The 21,430-nt window shown below is 46.7% G+C and overlaps 1 protein-coding gene across 10 annotated transcripts in view; it reads left to right on the top strand.

Moving 5' to 3' along the window:
- The window catches only part of LOC115141926 (unconventional myosin-XVIIIa-like), a 185,565-nt gene that overhangs the window by 91,737 nt on the left and 72,398 nt on the right, over positions 1-21,430 (top strand). For 7 of the 10 annotated variants that reach the window (XM_065000452.1, XM_065000451.1, XM_065000450.1 and 4 more), the window contains exons 5-15: positions 66-95; positions 448-513; positions 2,067-2,132; positions 4,165-4,252; positions 6,008-6,114; positions 7,288-7,464; positions 15,595-15,805; positions 17,420-17,562; positions 17,683-17,783; positions 17,951-18,014; positions 18,184-18,328. In XM_065000452.1, the coding sequence (XP_064856524.1) occupies positions 66-95; positions 448-513; positions 2,067-2,132; positions 4,165-4,252; positions 6,008-6,114; positions 7,288-7,464; positions 15,595-15,805; positions 17,420-17,562; positions 17,683-17,783; positions 17,951-18,014; positions 18,184-18,328 (1,198 nt within the window). The remainder of the gene's footprint in view (positions 1-65; positions 96-447; positions 514-2,066; positions 2,133-4,164; positions 4,253-6,007; positions 6,115-7,287; positions 7,465-15,594; positions 15,806-17,419; positions 17,563-17,682; positions 17,784-17,950; positions 18,015-18,183; positions 18,329-21,430) is intronic. The other 3 variants (XM_065000454.1, XM_065000449.1, XM_065000447.1) reach the window with 2 other exon arrangements.

Below are 21,430 nucleotides of genomic sequence, written 5' to 3'. Positions count from 1 at the left end.
GCAGTAATATACATCATAATGCAAATACAACAGATTTGACAATACATATGTGTGTGTTCCCTCAGGCCACTAGTCTACTACAACACACAATCCAGGTGTGTGTATAGTGTGTCTTTTATGTGTGTTTGTATGCGTGTTTGTTTGTACCTGTGTATGTAGCGAATGTAGAGCAGCGGAATAATACAATTTGAATCGTCAGGCAACCATATCCATGCATGACTGGGTTACTGCGTTCTCATGTTCACTATTCATTCAACTAATTGACTGTTTATGTCTATGCTGCTTTCTGTTGCCATTATTGTTTTGTCACCTGTCAACTTTCACTGGATTTGTCAATTCATGTTTTATATTTATATGTTTTTCATCTTTTTCTTTCTCTCTCTCCCTCTATCTCTTTCTTTCTAATTGGTGCTTGACTGTTTCTATCTGTGGCTGTTGTATGGCTAGCTGGAGCCGGCAGTCTGTGCCTCAGCCCCGACCCTTTGTCCTGCCCCAGCCCCAAACCCCCCTCAGGTACTGTGGCCCCCAGGGGTCCCCTCTGGCGACCTGGTTGAAGTGTTTGCTCATGTGGCACGTTGGAATGTAAGCCTAGATTCCTCTTCTAACTTTCCCCTCTCTCACCCTGCCTGTCTATGTAAGGTTCTGTAATGGTGCTTGGTGTTTTCCCTTCCTCATTTGTTTTTGGAACAAAGCCGGTATTAAACGGTGTTAGTGTCTAGATGCCTCCAGGGAAATCAAACAGAACTTGACCTGTATGGAAACTGACAAACCAAACCAGTGCATTTTTTGTTTTGTCAGTAGCATTGCAGTGGAATAGTCCCCTGATTAAGATGTGCCGCATGTTTGTTTTCCCCGTGTGGTGTGCAGTCGCAGTGTGAGTGAATGGCAGTGTGTGTGATTTATGACTGGCAGATGTTCCTGTCTCGTTGCTCTCTCTGTCTCCCCTTTATGACATGATGTGTCATGATGCATTAGCTCATCTCACAGACATAGAGCCTGACCTCTCCTCGTTCTTTGCCATCCCGCAGTTTTTTCTTCCCATCCCTCCCTGGTCTTGACCCTGATAACTTACATAATGTTCTCGTTACTTTAAATGGTAAACACTGGCTTGATGATATCTGATAATGTTTTTAAATTAGTCTCAAAACTCTAAACGAAACTTCAGAGAATAATGAAGGATGAGTTAGTTAAACAAGATTCTCTGGTCTGATGAAACCAAGATTGAACTCTTTGGCCTGAATGCCAAGCGTCACGTCTAGAAGAAACATGGCATATACCATCCCTACGGTGAAGCATGGTGGTGGCAGCATATATCCTTGAGAATATCCTTGATGAAAACCTGCTCCAAAGCACTCAGGACCTCAGACTGGGGTGAAGGTTCACCTTCTAACAGGACAATGACCCTAAGCACACAGCCAAGACAACGCAGGAGTGGCTTCGGGACAAGTCTCTGAATGTCCTTGAATGGCCCAGCCAGAGCCTGGATTTGAATCCGATCTAACATCTGGAGAGACCTGAAAATAGCTGTGCAGCGACGCTCCCCATCCAACCTGACAGAGCTTGAGAGAATCTGCAGAGAATAATGGGAGAAACTCCCCAAATACAGGTGTGCCAAGCTTGTAGCATCATACCCAAGAAGACTCGATGCTGTATTTGCTGCCAAAAGTTCTTCAACAAAGTACTGAGTAAAGGGTCTGAATACTTATGTCAATGTGATATTTCAGTCTTTTTTTATTTTTAATAAATTAGCAAACATTTCAAAAACCTGTTTTTGCTTTGTCATTATGGGGTATTCTGTGTAGATTGATGAGGGGAAAAACTATTGAATAGATTTTAGAATAAGGCTGTAATGTATCAAAATGTGGAATAAGTCAAGGGGTCCTGAATACTTTCTGATGGCGCTGTACATCTCTCCATTCCAGCAGCTCATGATTATGAGGGATGATGACATACTGGACATAATGTTTTGTGTTGTTTGGTGGATTGCTACCCATCTTTCCACTGTAACTCCACACTAACTATGACCTTTGACCACTTCTCCTTCCCTCACGCCTGTCGTCCTCCAGGGACAGGTGGACAAGGATCCCGTGGCCATCCTTCAGGTGTCTCACGCCGCTGCCCAACAACCCAAGGTCTGACCTTTGCTGTGCCTGTGTGTAATTCACCCTCTCCACCTCCCACGTCCACCACTCCCACCACTGACCCCTGAAGTGCTGTGTACCCTGTGTGCTGTGTGTCATTTACACCCACCAAACACAACTGCATAGTATTCACTCAAAGCCAAGCTACCTGCACATTTGGCCCTCTTTCACCTAATTAGAACATTTCAGGGGAAAATCAGCACTCAAAATTAAACTCGTTCGGGGCCTCCGGGCCCGCGCCCAGCCTCTGTCGCAGCCAGCCACGACCGGGAGGTCCGTGGGGCGATGCAGAATTTGCCTAGTATTGTCCGGGTTAGGGAGGGTTTGGCCAGTAGGAATATCCTTGTCTCATCGCGCACCAGCGACTCCTGTGGCGGGCCGGGCGCAGTGCACGGTGTTTCCTCCGACACATTGGTGCGGCTGGCTTCCGGGTTGGATGCGCGCTGTGTTAAGTAGCAGTGCGGCTTGGTTGGGTCGTGTTTCGGAGGACGCGTGGCTTTCGATTTTCGTCCCTCCCGAGCCCATACGGGAGTTGTAGCGATGAGACAATGTAGTAACTACTAACAATTGGATACCACGAAATTGGGGAAATGTATTTTATTTTTTTAAATAAACTTGTTCGATGGCACTTAAGATTCGTGGTTGTGTGGATTCCACAGGATCAATCATTCATACACATTTTGTCTCATGTAGATGTCATTGCATGACGTCAGTTTTCCATTTAAGAGAGAATGAGACAGACGCTGCAAAAAACTTCATGTGATTGTGGCTGATTATGCGTTATAAAAATAACAGTATGTAGGCCTATATTTCACTCTGTGAATTTCATACGTTTTTTTATCTGTGTGTTCTTTACTTTTTATTGTCTTGTTGTCATTCCTCGGGATACAGTCCATCCCTAGCATTCTGTGTGTTGTGTTGTGTTGCTGTGCTGTGCTGTGTGGATTGTGTATCCATTCTCTTAATACACCTCCCTCCCCTCACCCACCATGCTGTGTGACATTGATGTGCATCCAACAGTGTCTTTGTACAGATTCGGTTCACTGATACTTCATGTTCTCTGTCAGATTTAACTGCCTCTCTTACACACACAGACACACAGACAGACAGGCAGGCAGGCAGACAGGCAGACAGAGAGGCAGGCAGGCAGACAGACAGACAGAGCCTGAAGGCGCATGTCCAGTGGAGTGTGAGAGACTTTGTGAAGGTCAAGCATGGTAACACAGAGCAGTCAGGCATTTCTAGGTGACACTCTGAGCAGAGTTGGAGAAATGGCTCTCTGTGATTTGTGATCTGGGACTCCTTCAAATCCTAACTGCTTTTTATCTCTGCCTGCTTCACTGAAGCCTCTCCAGCGCCCTGCCTTTCATCACATGTACTATTAGCAAGTCCTCTGCCTGCTCTACTGAAGCCTCTCCAGCGCCCTGCCTTTCATCACATGTACTATTAGAAAGTCCTCTGCCTGCTTCACTGAAGCCTCTCCAGCGCCCTGCCTTTATCACATGTACTATTAGCAAGTCCTCTGCCTGCTTCACTGAAGCCTCTCCAGCGCCCTGCCTTTCATCACATGTACTATTAGCAAGTCCTCTGCCTGCTCTACTGAAGCCTCTCCAGCGCCCTGCCTTTCATCACATGTACTATTAGCAAGTCCTCTGCCTGCTTCACTGAAGCCTCTCCAGCGCCCTGCCTTTCATCACATGTACTATTAGCAAGTCCTCTGCATACCCGCTGTCAGCCCATTATTTACAATGCTACTATACATAACTGTGTAACATGCTATAAGCTCTCAACGCTGGCCTGATAACCAGCTACTTTAAACACACATGAGTGAATGTGATTGATGTGAACAGGTGTGTGTGTGTAGGGAGCACATGTCCTCTCAAATCTAAAGCCTCTCTTTGGTTGAAAACTGCTGAGTGGTAGCTACTGCAGCCACAGAAAGGCCCCGTGAAAGGTAACCTGGCCTAAGGTCATTGTTCTGCTGTGTGTATGTGACTGTTGTCTTCTCCACCATCACTTCCAGGTGAAGACAGAGGAGCAGATAGCCGCAGAGCAGGCATGGTACGGTTCAGAGAAGGTCTGGCTGGTCCACAAGGATGGCTTCTCCCTGGGTAAGTTCCTGCCTTACATTTTAGATCAGGAGGGGTGCAGAGCTCTGGCCCTGCTAATTTTTACCCTTGCTTTTAATCTATATGCTATTGTTTTTTCCTGATATCGTGTCTGTGCACACTCCAGCCAATAAGCTACAGTGCATTCGGAAAGTATTCAGACCCCTTAACTTTTTCCACATTTTGTTACTTTACAGTAATATTCTAAAATGTTTAATTCCCCTCATCAATCTACCCACAATACCCCATAATGGCAAAGCAATAATGTATTTATTTTTTCTGCAAATGTATAAATTAAAAGAAGACTGAAATATGACATTTACATAAGTATTCAGACCTTTTACTCAGTGCTTTGTTGAAGCGACTTTGGCAGCGATTACAGCCTCGAGTCTTCTTGGATATGACGCTACAAGCTTAGCACACCTGTATTTGGGGAGTTTCTCCCATTCTTCTCTGCAGATCCTTTCAAGCTCTGTCAGGTTGGATGGGGAGCATCGCTGCACAGCTATTTTCAGGTCTCTCCAGAGATGTTTGATCGGATTCAAGTCCGAGCACCAGCTGGGCCACTCAAGGACATTCAGAGCCACTCCTACATTGTCTTGGCTGTGTGCTTAGGGTCGTTGTCCTGTTGGAAGGTGAACCTTCACCCCAGTCTAAGGTCCTGAGTGCTCTGGAGCAGGTTTTCATCAAGGATTTCTCTGTACTTTGCTCTGTTCATCCTTCCCTCGATCCAGACTATTCTTCCAGTCCCTGCTGCTGAAAAACATCTCTACAGTATGATGCCGCCACCACCATGCTTCACCGTAGAGATGGTGTTGGCCAGGTGAGCGATGCCTGGTTTCCTCCAGACATCACGGTTGGCATTCAGGCCAAAGATTTTAATCTGGGTTTCTTCAGACCAGAGACTCTTGTTTCTCATGGTCTGAGAGTCCTTTAGGTGTCTTTTGGAAAACTCCAAGCTGGCTGTCATGTGCCTTTTACTGAGGTGTGGCTTCCGTCTGGCCACTCTACCATAAAGGCATGATTGGTGGAGTGCTGCAGAGATGGTTGTCCTTCTGGAAGGTTCTCCCATCTCCACAGAGGAACTCTGAAGCTCTGTCAGAGTGACCATGGGGTTCTTGGTCACCTCCCTGACAAAGGCCCTTCTCCCCTTATTGCTCAGTTTACCCGTGCAGCCAGCTCTAGGAAGAGTCTTGGTGGTTCTAAACTTCTTCCATTTAAGAATGATGCAGGCCACTGTGTTCTTGGGGACCTCCAATGCTGCGGATATTTTTTGGTACCCTTCCCCAGATCTGTGCCTCGACACACTCCTGTCTCGGAGCTCTATGGACAATTCCTTTGACCTCATGGCTTGGTTTTTGCTCTGACATACACTGTCAACTGTGGGACCTTATATAGACAGGTGTGTGCCTTTCCAATCATTTACCACAGGTGGACATCAATCAAGTTGTAGCAACATCTCAAGGATGATTAATGGAAACAGGATGCACCTGAGCTCAATTTAGAGTCTCATAGCACATGGACTGAATACCTATGTAAATAAGGTATTTCTGTTTTTTGAATACATTTCCACAAAAAAAAAAAAAAAAAAAAAAAATTGCGTTGTCATTATGGGATATTGTGTGTAGATTGATGAATATTTTATTTGAATCCATTTTAGAATAAGACTGTAACGTAACACAATGTGGAAAAAGTGAAGGGGTCTGAATATTTTCCGAATGCGCTGTATATCCCAATAAGTTGTTTGTGTGTCCATAGCGACGCTGCTGAAGACTGAGGCAGGCTCTCTGCCGGAGGGGAGGGTGAAGATCAAACTGGAACATGACGGGACAGTACTGGACGTAGATGACGATGACGTGGAGAAGGTGAGGGGGGGGGGACTACACATTCAATGTATTTTACTTGATTTTACAGACTCCATCTTAGTTTTGTTATGGGGCTAAACTCTAGTTCCTTTAGAGGGTCAAAGGAGAAGACATTGACTTTACATGATTGCATAGACTATCTTAGGTTTGCCGTTAGGGTATAGGCTAGTCCGTTAGGAGGGGGGGGCATGTAGGGGAAATATCCAAGAAGGAGGGAAGGGGTCTTGGCACCCGTCAGTCATCCCGTCTGGAGCCAGAATCAAACACAGATGGTCAGCCAGGATGCAGACTGTATCTGGCCCAGGGGTTGTGGGACGTCTGTGGACAGGGGGACAGGTTAGAGGGGAACAGGTGTGAGTTTGGCAGGCCTCAATCAGGTGACTCGCACAGATATGGCACCAGGCCCGAATCACGGAGATATCTGTTACAGGACGCTTTAAAAACTGTTCTGGCACAATGCAGAAAAACCTCCCATCATTCACAACATGCTGTCTCCAAGACCTTGACTAGAGGATGTCTGCTCTGCTTTCAGGACAAAGCAAAAGTTGAAATCCCCTCCTGGTGTTATGTACAGTCATTTAACTCTCGTAGGGTGAACTGATAATAAGGGTGACTTTGGACAGTTAGTGTTTTCAACAGTGTCAAGGTCGTCATCTAATCAAACGTTTGAACCATCTGTTTGATTAAGGAAGTGCAAACTTGGACCCATCTGAGGTTGGAAGGAGACATCTGTTTTAATTGCATCAAAGACTTGGCATCAGATTCCTGGTGGCAAGTCATGGTGTGGCATACTAAATTTCTGCTCATCGTCTCTTAATACTGCTGCTCTACTCCTCAGTGAAACTCAAGACATTACTAGTCAGATTTCCAGTCTCATATGGACCCCTAGCCTCTACCCCTACAGAGGACTTTTAAATCAATCTGAAAATATGAAATAGGTGTAGGCAACCTGGAGAAACTTTAACTTGGCTTATCAAAAGGCAAGGTGGTAGTCTTGGCAGATCCGAATTCTGTTGTTTTTGGTCGTTTCTGTGAGCAGTCCCACTTCAGACAGCCAGAGTCTCAGTTATGTATGATGTTTTCGTATTGCTGAGTGTTCCTTTAATAAAGCTCTAGTATTACAACACTTCTCAGTCATTAATCGTTCACCTTTGACCTTTGCTCCTATCCCAGGCGAACCCCCCGTCGTTTGACCGCTCTGAGGACCTGGCCTTGCTACAGTACCTCAATGAGTCCAGTGTGATGCACTCCCTGCGGCAGCGCTACGGGGGAAACCTCATCCACACACACGCCGGGCCCAACATGATCATCATCAATCCCCTCAGCGCTCCCTCCATGTACTCCGAGAAGGTGAGGAGAGAGGACCCACACAGCAGATGCATGTCTTCACACAGACACACATTTCATGAGAACATAGACTACATACACTACCGTTCAAAAGTTTGGGGTCACTTAGAAATGTTATTGTTTTTGAAAGAGAATCACATTTTTTGTCCATTAAAAATACATAAAATTGATCAGAAATGCAGTGTAGACATGTTTAATGACTATTGTAGCTGGACACTGCAGAGACAGCATTCAGAGGCCCATTACCAGCATTCATCACTCACTTCCAATGGCACGTTGTGCTAGCTAATCCAAGTTTATAATTTTAAAAGGCTAATTGATCATTAGAAAACCCTTTTGCAATTATGTTAGCACAGCTGAAAAAAACTGGCCTTCTTTAGACTCCGGCATAATGGCCTTCTAGGCAGAGTTGCAAAGAAAAAGTAATATCTCAGACTGACCAATAAAAATAAAAGATTAAGATGGGCAAAAGAACACAGACACTGGACAGACGAACTCTGCCTAGAAGGCCAGCATCCCGTAGTCGCCTCTTCACTGTTGACGTTGAGACTGGTGTTTTGAATCAAAATCAAATCAAATTTTATTTGTCACATACACATGGTTAGCAGATGTTAATGCGAGTGTAGCGAAATGCTTGTGCTTCTAGTTCCGACAATGCAGTAATAACCAACAAGTAATCTAACTAACAATTCCAAAACTACTGTCTTATACACAGTGTAAGGGGATAAAGAATATGTACATAAGGATATATGAATGAGTGATGGTACAGAGCAGCATAGGCAAGATACAGTAGATGGTATCGAGTACAGTATATACATATGAGATGAGTATGTAAACAAAGTGGCATAGCAGTAAGTCGTCCTGTCGTGTCGTGTCCCCTGTATATATCGTATATTTTTCGTTTTTTTACATATTTTCCTTCGCATATCTCTTTAAAAACTTTTTGCTAAACCTAAGCTTCCAAATACTCTCCTGCAACCCGCCTCACCCAATGTAGCTATTTTTCCTAAAGTATTTATATTTACTTCGGAACCGGAACCCCTCAACTGAAGCTAGCCAGCTATGCTAGCGGTCTTCAGCTAACCGGTCATCAGCTAACTTTCAGCCCGGAAAGCTCTCGCCAGTTCGAACAACGCGACTAACCAGAGCATAACGAACCTATTTATTTTTCATTCCCGGATTCATCCCCGGATTCCTACCGCAAACGGAAAATTTTTCAGCTGGATCTTCACAACTAGCTATCTAGCTATCTACGAACTGTTAGCTTGCTAGCACAGGCCTGCTAACCGTCTGAATTTCCGCGTCCCAAACACCCATATTTACTTTCTATCTCTTTTTGATTTTTAATTTGTTTATACCTTCCGGAAACCTGCCTCACCCAATGTGATACGGAATCGCTATTATTTTTAATTTTTTAGAACACACTCAAGAACCTCCAGAAGCTAACCAGCTAACTAGCTACAAGCTATTTAGTCATTGTTCGTTTTTTAAAAACCTGGATAACACTCGCCAGTCCAGCTTCCCTGCCCCATCCACCGCTGCCCCCTGGACACTGATCTCTTGGCCACATAGCTGATGCACGTTGGACTGTCCATTAATCACGGTACTCCATTCTGCTTGTTTGTTTTATCTGTTGGCCCCGTTGCCTAGTCAACGCCATTTTACCTGCTGTTGTCGTGTTAGCTGATTAGCTGTTGTTATCTCACCTACTGTTTTAGCTAGCTTTCCCAATTCAACACCTGTGATTACTGTATGCCACGCTGTATGTCTCTCTCAAATGTCAATATGCCTTGTATACTGTTGTTCAGGTTAGTTATCATTGTTTTAGTTCACAATGGAGCCCCTAGTTCCACTCTTCATACCCCTGATAACTCCTTTGTCCCACCTCCCACACATGCGGTGACCTCACCCATTACAACCAGCATGTCCAGAGATACAACCTCTCTCATCATCACCCAGGGCCTGGGCTTACCTCCGCTGTACCCGCACCCCACCATACCCCTGTCTGCGCATTATGCCCTGAATATATTCTACCATGCCCAGAAACCTGCTCCTCTTATTCTCTGTCCCCAACGCTCTAGGCGACCAGTTTTGATAGCCTTGAGCCGCACTCTCATACTACTCCTTCTCTGTTCCGCGGGTGATGTGGAGGTAAATCCAGGCCCTGCATGTCCCCAGGCACCCTCATTTGTTGACTTCTCTGATCGAAAAAGCCTTGGTTTCATGCATGTCAACATCAGAAGCCTCCTCCCTAAGTTTGTTTTACTCACTGCTTTAGCACACTCTGCTAACCCTGATGTCCTTGCTGTGTCTGAATCCTGGCTCAGGAAGGCCACCAAAAATTCAGAGATTTCCATACCCAACTATAACATCTTCCGTCAAGATAGAACTGCCAAAGGGGGAGGAGTTGCAGTCTTCTGCAGAGATAGCCTGCAAAGTAATGTCATACTTTCCAGGTCCATACCCAAACAGTTCGAACTACTAATTTTGAAAATTACTCTCTCCAGAAATAAGTCTCTCACTGTTGCCGCCTGCTACCGACCCCCTCAGCTCCCAACTGTGCCCTGGACACCATTTGTGAATTGATCGCCCCCCATCTAGCTTCAGAGTTTGTTCTGTTAGGTGACCTAAACTGGGATATGCTTAACACCCCGGCAGTCCTACAATCTAAGCTAGATGCCCTCAATCTCACACAAATCATCAAGGAACCCACCAGGTACAACCCTAACTCTGTAAACAAGGGCACCCTCATAGACGTCATCCTGACCAACTGGCCCTCCAAATACACCTCCGCTGTCTTCAACCAGGATCTCAGCGATCACTGCCTCATTGCCTGTATCCGCTACGGAGCCGCAGTCAAACGACCACCCCTCATCACTGTCAAACGCTCCCTAAAACACTTCTGTGAGCAGGCCTTCCTAATCGACCTGGCCCGGGTATCCTGGAAGGACATTGACCTCATCCCGTCAGTTGAGGATGCCTGGTCATTCTTTAAAAGTAACTTCCTCTCCATTTTAGATAAGCATGCTCCGTTCAAAAAGTGCAGAACCAAGAACATATACAGCCCTTGGTTCACTCCAGACCTGACTGCCCTCGACCAGCACAAAAACATCCTGTGGCGGAATGCAATAGCATCGAATAGTCCCCGTGATATGCAACTGTTCAGGGAAGTCAGGAACCAATTTACGCAGTCAGTCAGGAAAGCTAAGGCCAGCTTCTTCAGGCAGAAGTTTGCATCCTGTAGCTCCAACTCCAAAAAGTTCTGGGACACTGTGAAGTCCATGGAGAACAAGAGCACCTCCTCCCAGCTGCCCACTGCACTGAGGCTAGGTAACACGGTCACCACCAATCCATGATTATCGAAAACTTCAATAAGCATTTCTCAACGGCTGGCCATGCCTTCCGCCTGGCTACTCCAACCTCGGCCAACAGCTCCGCCGTGCCCCCCCGCAGCTCCTCGCCCAAGCCTCTCCAGGTTCTCCTTTACCCAAATCCAGATAGCAGATGTTCTGAAAGAGCTCCAAAACCTGGACCCGTACAAATCAGCTGGGCTTGACAATCTGGACCCTCTATTTCTGAAACTATCTGCCGCCACTGTCGCAACCCCTATTACCAGCCTGTTCAACCTCTCTTTCATATCGTCCGAGATCCCCAAGGATTGGAAAGCTGCCGCAGTCATCCCCCTCTTCAAAGGGGGAGACACCCTGGACCCAAACTGTTACAGACCTATATCCATCCTGCCCTGCCTATCTAAGGTCTTCGAAAGCCAAGTCAACAAACAGGTCACTGACCATCTCGAATCCCACCGTACCTTCTCCGCTGTGCAATCTGGTTTCCGAGCCGGTCACGGGTGCACCTCAGCCACACTCAAGGTACTAAACGATATCATAACCGCCATCGATAAAAGACAGTACTGAGCAGCCGTCTTCATCGACCTTGCCAAGGCCTTCGACTCTGTCAATCACCATATTCTTATCGGCAGACTCAGTAGCCTCGGTTTTTCGGATGACTGCCTTGCCTGGTTCACCAATTACTTTGCAGACAGAGTTCAGTGTGTCAAATCGGAGGGCATGCTGTCTGGTCCTCTGGCAGTCTCTATGGGGGTGCCACAGGGTTCAATTCTCGGGCTGACTCTTTTCTCTGTATATATCAATGATGTTGCTCTTGCTGCGGGCGATTCCCTGATCCACCTCTACGCAGACGACACCATTCTATATACTTTCGGCCCGTCATTGGACACTGTGCTATCTAACCTCCAAACGAGCTTCAATGCCATACAACACTCCTTCCGTGGCCTCCAACTGCTCTTAAACGCTAGTAAAACCAAATGCATGCTTTTCAACCGATCGCTGCCTGCACCCGCATGCCCGACTAGCATCACCACCCTGGATGGTTCCGACCTTGAATATGTGGACATCTATAAGTACCTAGGTGTCTGGCTAGACTGCAAACTCTCCTTCCAGACTCATATCAAACATCTCCAATCGAAAATCAAATCAAGAGTCGGCTTTCTATTCCGCAACAAAGCCTCCTTCACTCACGCCGCCAAGCTTACCCTAGTAAACTGACTATCCTACCGATCCTCGACTTCGGCGATGTCATCTACAAAATGGCTTCCAACACTCTACTCAGCAAACTGGATGCAGTCTATCACAGTGCCATCCGTTTTGTCACTAAAGCACCTTATACCACCCACCACTGCGACTTGTATGCTCTAGTCGGCTGGCCCTCGCTACATATTCGTCGCCAGACCCACTGGCTCCAGGTCATCTACAAGTCCATGCTAGGTAAAGCTCCGCCTTATCTCAGTTCACTGGTCACGATGGCAACACCCATCCGTAGCACGCGCTCCAGCAGGTGTATCTCACTGATCATCCCTAAAGCCAACACCTCATTCGGCCGCCTTTCGTTCCAGTACTCTGCTGCCTGTGACTGGAACGAATTGCAAAAATCGCTGAAGTTGGAGACTTATCTCCCTCACCAACTTCAAACATCAGCTATCTGAGCAGCTAACCGATCGCTGCAGCTGTACATAGTCATATTGGTAAATAGCCCACCCATTTTCACCTACCTCATCCCCATACTGTTTTTATTTATTTACTCTTCTGCTCACCAATATCTCTACCTGTACATGACCATCTGATCATTTATCACTCCAGTGTTAATCTGCAAAATTGTAATTATTCGCCTACCTCATGCCTTTTGCACACATTGTATATAGACTCCCCCCCCCCCTTTTTTTTCTCTACTGTGTTATTGACTTGTTAATTGTTTACTCCATGTGTAACTCTGTGTTGTCTGTTCACACTGCTATGCTTTATCTTGGCCAGGTCGCAGTTGCAAATGAGAACTTGTTCTCAACTAGCCTACCTGGTTAAATAAAGGTGAAAAAAAATAAAAAAAAATAAAAAAAGTTAGTGGCTAGTGATACATGTATTACATAAGGATGCAGTCGATGATATAGGGTACAGTATATACGTATGCATATGAGATGAATAATGTAGGGTAAGTAACATTATATAAGGTAGCATTGTTTAAAGTGGCTAGTGATATATTTACATAATTTCCCATCAATTCCCATTATTAAAGTGGCTGGAGTTGAGTCAGTGTCAGTGTCAGTGTGTTGGCAGCAGCCACTCAATGTTAGTGGTGGCTGTTTAACAGTCTGATGGCCTTGAGATAGAAGCTGTTTTTCAGTCTCTCGGTCCCAGCTTTGATGCACCTGTACTGACCTCGCCTTCTGGATGATAGCGGGGTGAACAGGCAGTGGCTCGGGTGGTTGATGTCCTTGATGATCTTTATGGCCTTCCTGTAACATCGGGTGGTGTAGGTGTCCTGGAGGGCAGGTAGTTTGCCCCCGGTGATGCGTTGTGCAGACCTCACTACCCTCTGGAGAGCCTTACGGTTGAGGGCGGAGCAGTTGCCGTACCAGGCGGTGATACAGCCCGCCAGGATGCTCTCGATTGTGCATCTGTAGAAGTTTGTGAGTGCTTTTGGTGACAAGCCGAATTTCTTCAGCCTCCTGAGGTTGAAGAGGTGCTGCTGTGCCTTCTTCACGATGCTGTCTGTGTGAGTGGACCAGTTCAGTTTGTCTGTGATGTGTATGCCGAGGAACTTAAAACTTGCTACCCTCTCCACTACTGTTCCATCAATGTGGATAGGGGGGTGTTCCCTCTGCTGTTTCCTGAAGTCCACAATCATCTCCTTAGTTTTGTTGACGCTGAGTGTGAGGTTATTTTCCTGACACCACACTCCGAGGGCCCTCACCTCCTCCCTGTAGGCCGTCTCGTCGTTGTTGGTAATAAAGCCTACCACTGTTGTGTCGTCCGCAAACTTGATGATTGAGTTGGAGGCGTGCGTGGTCACGCAGTCGTGGGTGAACAGGGAGTACAGGAGAGGGCTCAGAACGCACCCTTGTGGGGCCCCAGTGTTGAGGATCAGCGGGGAGGAGATGTTGTTGCCTACCCTCACCACCTGGGGGCGGCCCGTCAGGAAGTCCAGTACCCAGTTGCACAGGGCGGGGTCGAGACCCACGGTCTCGAGCTTGATGACGAGCTTGGAGGGTACTATGGTGTTGAATGCCGAGCTGTAGTCGATGAACAGCATTCTCACATAGGTATTCCTCTTGTCCAGATGGGTTAGGGCAGTGTGCAGTGTGGTTGAGATTGCATCGTCTGTGGACCTATTTGGGCGGTAAGCAAATTGGAGTGGGTCTAGGGTGTCAGGTAGGGTGGAGGTGATATGGTCCTTGACTAGTCTCTCAAAGCACTTCATGATGACGGAAGTGAGTGCTACGGGGCGGTAGTCGTTTAGCTCAGTTACCTTAGCTTTCTTGGGAACAGGAACAATGGTGGCCCTCTTGAAGCATGTGGGAACAGCGAGTACTATTTAATGAAGCTGCCAGTTGAGGACTTGTGAGGCACCTGTTTCTCAAACTAGACACTATAATGTACTTGTCCTCTTACTTAGTTGTGAACCGGGGCCTCCCAAACCTCTTTCTATTCTGGTTAGAGCCAGGTTGCGCTGTTCTGTGAAGGGAGTAGTACACAGCGTTGTATGAGATCTTCAGTTTCTTGTCAATTTCTCGCATGGAATAGCCTTCATTTCTCAGAACAAGAATAGACTGACGAGTTTCAGAAGAAGGTTCTTTGCTTCTGGCCATTTTGAGCCTGTAATCGAACGCACAAATGCTGATGCTCCAGACACTCAACTAGTCTAAAGAAGGGACGTTTTATTGTTTTTTTAATCAGGACTATTTTTTCAGCTGTGCTAACATAATTGCAAAAGGGTTTTCTAATGATCATTTAGCCTTTTAAGATTAGCTAACACAACGTGCCATTGGAACACAGGAGTGATGGTTGCTGATAATGGGCCTCTGTACACCTATGTAGATATTCCATTAAAAAATCTTCCACTTCCAGCTACAATAGTAATTTACAACATTAACCATGTCTACACTGTTTTTCTGATCAATTTTATGTTATTTTAATGGACAAAAAAATGTGTTTATCTTTCAAAAACAAGGAGATTTCTAAGTGACTTTTGAACGGTAGTGTATCTGTACCACTCCACTGATGTGATTCTGGTTTATTCTCCGTTTAGAATGGTATGATGCATGTTGTTTGATGTATGCATTGTGGTGTACTTAATGCTATTATTTATTGTGTATTTCCTTGCTATTATGTCATAGTATTTCCTGTTAGGGAGAGGAGGTTGGATGAATTAAAACAGGAGAGATGACTAGGAGGATAGAGAGGGACGTCTTCAGTGGTCCACAACATGACAATGAAATCCAATTATCCTAATGAGATTTAGAGGTGACCGTATTGAGGAGGCCTGTAGGTTGTATTATCTACTTAACTCTCATCACCCATAATGGAACTACTACCCATTAGACCTTACAGACAGGGTGCTTAGCTGGGAATGTGGCAATTTTAAGGACGCGCGCGTGTGAACACACACACACACACACACACACACACACACACACACACACACACAGAGAGCCCCTCTGAGGACCATACAGGAGTCACTGGGAGGACTAGAGGTGAACTACAGTTAAAATGGTTTGTACCTCTCTTTCCCCCAACCCCTCTCCCTCCCTCCCTCCCTCCCTCTCCTCGGTCCCATCAGGTGATGCACATGTTTAAGGGTTGCAGGCGAGAGGACACGGCACCTCACATCTACGCGGTGGCTCAGTCGGCCTACAGGAACCTGTTGACCACGCGTCAGGACCAGTCCATCGTGCTGCTGGGGAAGAGCGGCAGCGGCAAGACCACCAACTGTCAACACCTGGTCCAGTACCTGGTCTCCATCGCTGGAAGCACCGGAAAGATCTTCTCTGGTGAGAGAGTCCTCCACTATGATGAGTTGCCCTCTTTCCTTCTGGCCAGCTCATTTCCTCCCAGCAAGCAGTAAAGCTAGTATTCAGGGAATTTTGTATATTAAATGACTGAGGGAAATGTATAAATAAAATGTAAAGAATGTTTAAGGACTGTTATAATCACCTTAGTTTGGTCCGAGATGGTGGCTTAATTACTTCAGTGTTAATTTAAACCACCACGGCTATTAAGTAACTTAATTACTCTGTAGGTAATTAGTCTTAATAGCCTAATAGCTAATTAATGAAATAATCTAATGGCTCCACATGTGTTTGTACACAGGAGGACATTCACTGAGTTGTTACTGATTTAGATCGGTGTCATCTAATTGACTGAGAACTCAGCAGAAATCTAGCCGTTATAACAGGTGCAGTAGATGTTAGTTAGTAGGGGAAGATAACGAGCAGTTCCAACATGCCAGCCAGCCAGAGAGGTAGGCATGTGGGAGAGTGTAAGGGTATTACTGAGAATTTGGGAGAGGAGTAGGAGAGAGGGACAGCTCGATGGAAGCTGGCTTCAAAACCTTTTGGTTCGAAGAGCGGTTGTGGTTGGCTCAGTATTCCAGGTGTGTGTGTGAGAATGTTAGTGTGCATTTGTGTGTGTGTGTGTGGGGGGGGGGGATGGATGGATGAGGGGAGCCCCTAATGATGCCCTGTGGAGCTGGGGGATAATTAGCAAAAAACTCCTCAGCTTCTCCTGGTTAGCTGTAATGGGCTAATGAGAGCTCCATAACCCAGCCACCAGCCACTACTAGACTAGACTGTTAAACAGAGGAGCTGCTATGGGAGGTGCAGTAGGCTCTATAAGTTTCACATAACTACTTTTACATTGACATTTTAGTCCTTTAGCAGACGCTCTTATCCAGAGCTACGTACAGAAGCAATTAGGATTAAGTGAGTCTGACTGGTCGCACTACTCTGAGTGACGAGGCGTTCCTGCTCAGCTTGATCATTAGGATTAAGTGAGTCTGATTGGTCGCACTACTCTCTGAGTGACGAGGCGTTCCTGCTCAGCTTGATCATTAGGATTAAGTGAGTCTAACTGGTCGCACTACTCTCTGAGTGACGAGGCGTTCCTGCTCAGCTTGATCATTAGGGTTAAGTGAGTCTGACTGGTAGCCCTACTCTCTGAGTGACGAGGCGTTCCTGCTCAGCTTGATCATTAGGGTTAAGTGAGTCTGACTGGTAGCCCTACTCTCTGAGTGACGAGGCGTTCCTGCTCAGCTTGATCATTAGGGTTAAGTGAGTCTGACTGGTAGCCCTACTCTCTGAGTGACGAGGCGTTCCTGCTCAGCTTGATCATTAGGATTAAGTGAGTCTGACTGGTAGCCCTACTCTCTGAGTGATGAGGCGTTCCTGCTCAGCTTGATGTCGAAATAGGGAAATGAGCTCCACTAAGGGAATAATTGACAAAGCCTAACTGACATGACATGATTATCAAAGATGGTAGTCTAATCGCCTCACCAGTGGAACAGTATTGAATGTGAAATCCCAAAACACTGACATGATATTTGAAATAAATAAAGCTTTCCACTAATTGTACTCTTCCCCCCTCCCTCCCTCCCTCGTTCTGTGCAGGGGAGAAGTGGCAGGCAGTATACACTATCCTGGAAGCATTTGGAAACAGCTCCACCTCCATGAACACCAATGCTAGCCGCTTCTCTCAGATTGTCTCTCTGGACTTCGACCAGGCTGGCCAGGTGGCCTCCGCATCCATACAGGTAGGCAGTATCACGCACACACACGCCATAGACACTGACGCACGCACACACACGGCATAGACACTGACGCACACACACACACACATATTGATATCTTGTTATCCTTTTCCTGTACCTCAGACCATGCTGCTTGAGAAGCTGAGAGTGACCAAACGGCCGGAGACTGAGTCCACCTTCAACGTCTTCTACTACATGATGTCCGGAGCTGACAGCACTCTCAGGTGAGCCCTCTACACCCTCTCAATTGGGATTAAATTGAAGTGAGTGGTTGCAGTCCATTGTAGAAGCTTGGTCTTGTGTATATAATCTTGTTCTCATGTTAACCTTGTGGTTTAAACTAGCTATTTACTGTCCTTTGAACCTGTTCATTTCCTCTGTTTCCTCTCAGAACGGAGCTGCACTTTAACCACTTTGCAGAGAACAGCGCCTTCGGAATTGTGCCTCAGTCTAAAGTAAAATTATTATGCTCTTATTATAATGTGTATTATATGTCATTTTCTGAATTGTGTGTGTGTGTGTGTGCGTGCGTGCGTGCGTGCGTGTGTGTGTGTGTGTAGGACAACTGGAAAACTGTCTTAACTGTATCCTTCATCCACCTCCCTCCCTCCCCTCTCTCTGTAGCTGGAGGACAAACAGAAGTCGTCTCAGCAGTTCACCAAGCTGCAGGCAGCCATGAAGGTGCTGGGCATCTCAGTGGAGGAGCAGAGGGCTCTGTGGCTCATCCTGGGGACCATCTACCACCTGGGGGCCGCAGGGGCCACCAAAGGTAAGGACCCCTAGCCCTGTCCTACTCACTATAGGATCTCTGCTGGCCCACTACCCTACTCACTGAACTAATTGACTGAGAACTCTGAATGAATCCAGCCAGGTTAGGATACAGTAAGTGATTGTTAGTTATAGGAGAAGATAAAGCGCAGTTCCAACATGCCAGCCAGAGAGGTAGACATGGGGTAGAGTGGCTGTTAAAAGGATATTTCGGTATTTTGGCAATGAGGCACTTTATCAACTTCCCCAGAGTCAGATAAACTCATGGATACCATGTTTATGTCTCAGCGTGTGGTTTGAAGGAAGTTGTTAACTAGCGCTAGACTTCCAGTCATTGCACTAATGCTAGTTAGCAAAACTACCTCTAACTTCCTTCATACTGAACACAGAGACATTAACATGGTATCCACACGTTCATCTGACTTTGGGGAAGTAGGTAAAAGGCCTCATTGCCAAAATCCCAAAGTATCCCTTTAAGAGTTTGGAGAAGGAGGCAGGGGCAGGAGGAGGGTAGGATGCAGGGGTAGGAGGCAGAGGGAGGGGCAGGAGGGAGGGGCAGGAGGCAGAGGGAGGGGCAGGAGGCAGAGGGAGGGGCAGGGGCAGGAGGGTGGGGCAGGAGGCAGAGGGAGGGGCAGGAGGCAGAGGGAGGGGCAGGGGTAGGAGGGTGGGGCAGGAGGCAGAGGGAGGGGCAGGGGTAGGAGGGTGGGGCAGGAGGCAGAGGGAGGGGCAGGAGGCAGAGGGAGGGGCAGGAGTCAGAGGGAGGGGCAGGAGTCAGAGGGAGGGGCAGGAGTCAGAGGGAGGGGCAGGGGTAGGAGGGTGGGGCAGGAGTCAGAGGGAGGGGCAGGATGCAGAGGGAGGGGCAGGAGTCAGAGGGAGGGGCAAGAGTCAGAGGGAGGGGCAGGAGGCAGAGGGAGGGGCAGGGGCAGGAGGGTGGGGCAGGAGGCAGAGGGAGGGGCAGGAGGCAGAGGGAGGGGCAGGGGCAGGAGGGTGGGGCAGGAGGCAGAGGGAGGGGCAGGAGGCAGAGGGAGGGGCAGGGGTAGGAGGGTGGGGCAGGAGGCAGAGGGAGGGGCAGGAGGCAGAGGGAGGGGCAGGGGTAGGAGGGTGGGGCAGGAGTCAGAGGGAGGGGCAGGAGTCAGAGGGAGGGGCAAGAGTCAGAGGGAGGGGCAGGAGTCAGAGGGAGGGGCAGGAGTCAGAGGGAGGGGCAGGAGTCAGAGGGAGGGGCAGGGGCAGGAGGGTGGGGCAGGAGTCAGAGGGAGGGGCAAGAGTCAGAGGGAGGGGCAGGAGTCAGAGGGAGGGGCAGGAGTCAGAGGGAGGGGCAGGGGGCAGGAGGGTGGGGCAGGAGGCAGAGGGAGGGGCAAGAGTCAGAGGGAGGGGCAGGAGTCAGAGGGAGGGGCAGGGGCAGGAGGGTGGGGCAGGAGTCAGAGGGAGGGGCAGGAGTCAGAGGGAGGGGCAGGAGTCAGAGGGAGGGGCAGGAGTCAGAGGGTGGGGCAGCTTTGTTGTGTCCACTCAGTGTTTGCTGCTCCCAACAGGGATCAAATCAAATCAAATGTATTTATATAGCCCTTCGTACATCAGCTGATATCTCAAAGTGCTGTACAGAAACCCAGCCTAAAACCCCAAACAGCAAGCAATGCAGGTGTAGAAGCACGGTGGCTAGGAAAAACTCCCTAGAAAGGCCAAAACCTAGGAAGAAACCTAGAGAGGAACCAGGCTATGTGGGGTGGCCAGATCTCTTAGAAAGTTTTCAGTGATACATAAAAAACAACATAACTATGCATGTATGTATGTGCTGTATGTACTGTATGTGCTGCCTGTACTGTATGCATGTATGTACTGTATGCATGCATGTACCTTATGTATGTACCTTATGTATGTACTGTATGTATGTACTGTATGTGCTGCCTGTACTGTATGCATGCATGTACTGTATGTATGTACTGTATGTATGTACTGTATGTGCTGCCTGTACTGTATGCATGCATGTACTGTATGTATGTACTGTATGTATGTACTGTATGTGCTGCCTGTACTGTATGCATGTATGTACTGTATGCATGCATGTACCTTATGTATGTACTGTATGCATGCATGTACTGTATGTATGTACTGTATGCATGCATGTACTGTATGTATGTACTGTATGCATGCATGTACTGTATGTATGTACTGTATGCATGCATGTACTGTATGTATGTACTGTATGCATGTACTGTATGTATGTACTGTATGCATGCATGTACTGTATGTATGTACTGTATGCATGTATGTATGCATGTATGTACTGTATGTATGTACTGTATGCATGTATGTACTGTATGTATGTACTGTATGCATGTATGTACTGTATGTATGTACTGTATGCATGTATGTACTGTATGCATGTACTGTATGCATGTATGTACTGTATGTATGTACTGTATGCATGTATGTATGCATGTATGTACTGTATGTATGTACTGTATGCATGTATGTACTGTATGTATGTACTGTATGCATGTATGTACTGTATGTATGTACTGTATGCATGTATGTACTGTATGTATGTACTGTATGCATGTATGTACTGTATGTATGTACTGTATGCATGCATGTACTGTATGTATGTACTGTATGCATGTAACTTATGTATGTACTGTATGCATGCATGTACTGTATGCATGCATGTACTGTATGCATGTACTGTATGCATGCATGTACCTTATGTATGTACTGTATGCATTAGAGGTCGACCGATTATGATTTTTCAATACCGATATCGATTATTGGAGGACCAAAAAAAGACTATGCCGATTAATCGGCCGATAAAAAAATAAAATAAAAAAAAAATAAAAACATGTATTGGTAATAATGACAATTAGAACAATACTGAATGAACACTTATTTTAACTTAATATAATACATCAATAAAATCAATGTAGCCTCAAATAAATAATGAAACATGTTCAATTTGGTTTAAATAATTTCACCTGGTTAATATTGCCTGCTAACCTGGATTTCTTTTAGCTAAATATGCAGGTTTAAAAATATATACTTCTGTGAATTGATTTTAAGAAGGGCATTGATGTTGATGGTGAGGTACTCATTGGAGCAAGGACAGTCCTTT

Source organism: Oncorhynchus nerka, linkage group LG14 (genome assembly GCF_034236695.1).
Source record: "Oncorhynchus nerka isolate Pitt River linkage group LG14, Oner_Uvic_2.0, whole genome shotgun sequence".
Classification (NCBI taxonomy): Eukaryota; Metazoa; Chordata; class Actinopteri; order Salmoniformes; family Salmonidae; genus Oncorhynchus; species Oncorhynchus nerka.
This window is presented reverse-complemented; position numbering and strand designations above follow the sequence as displayed.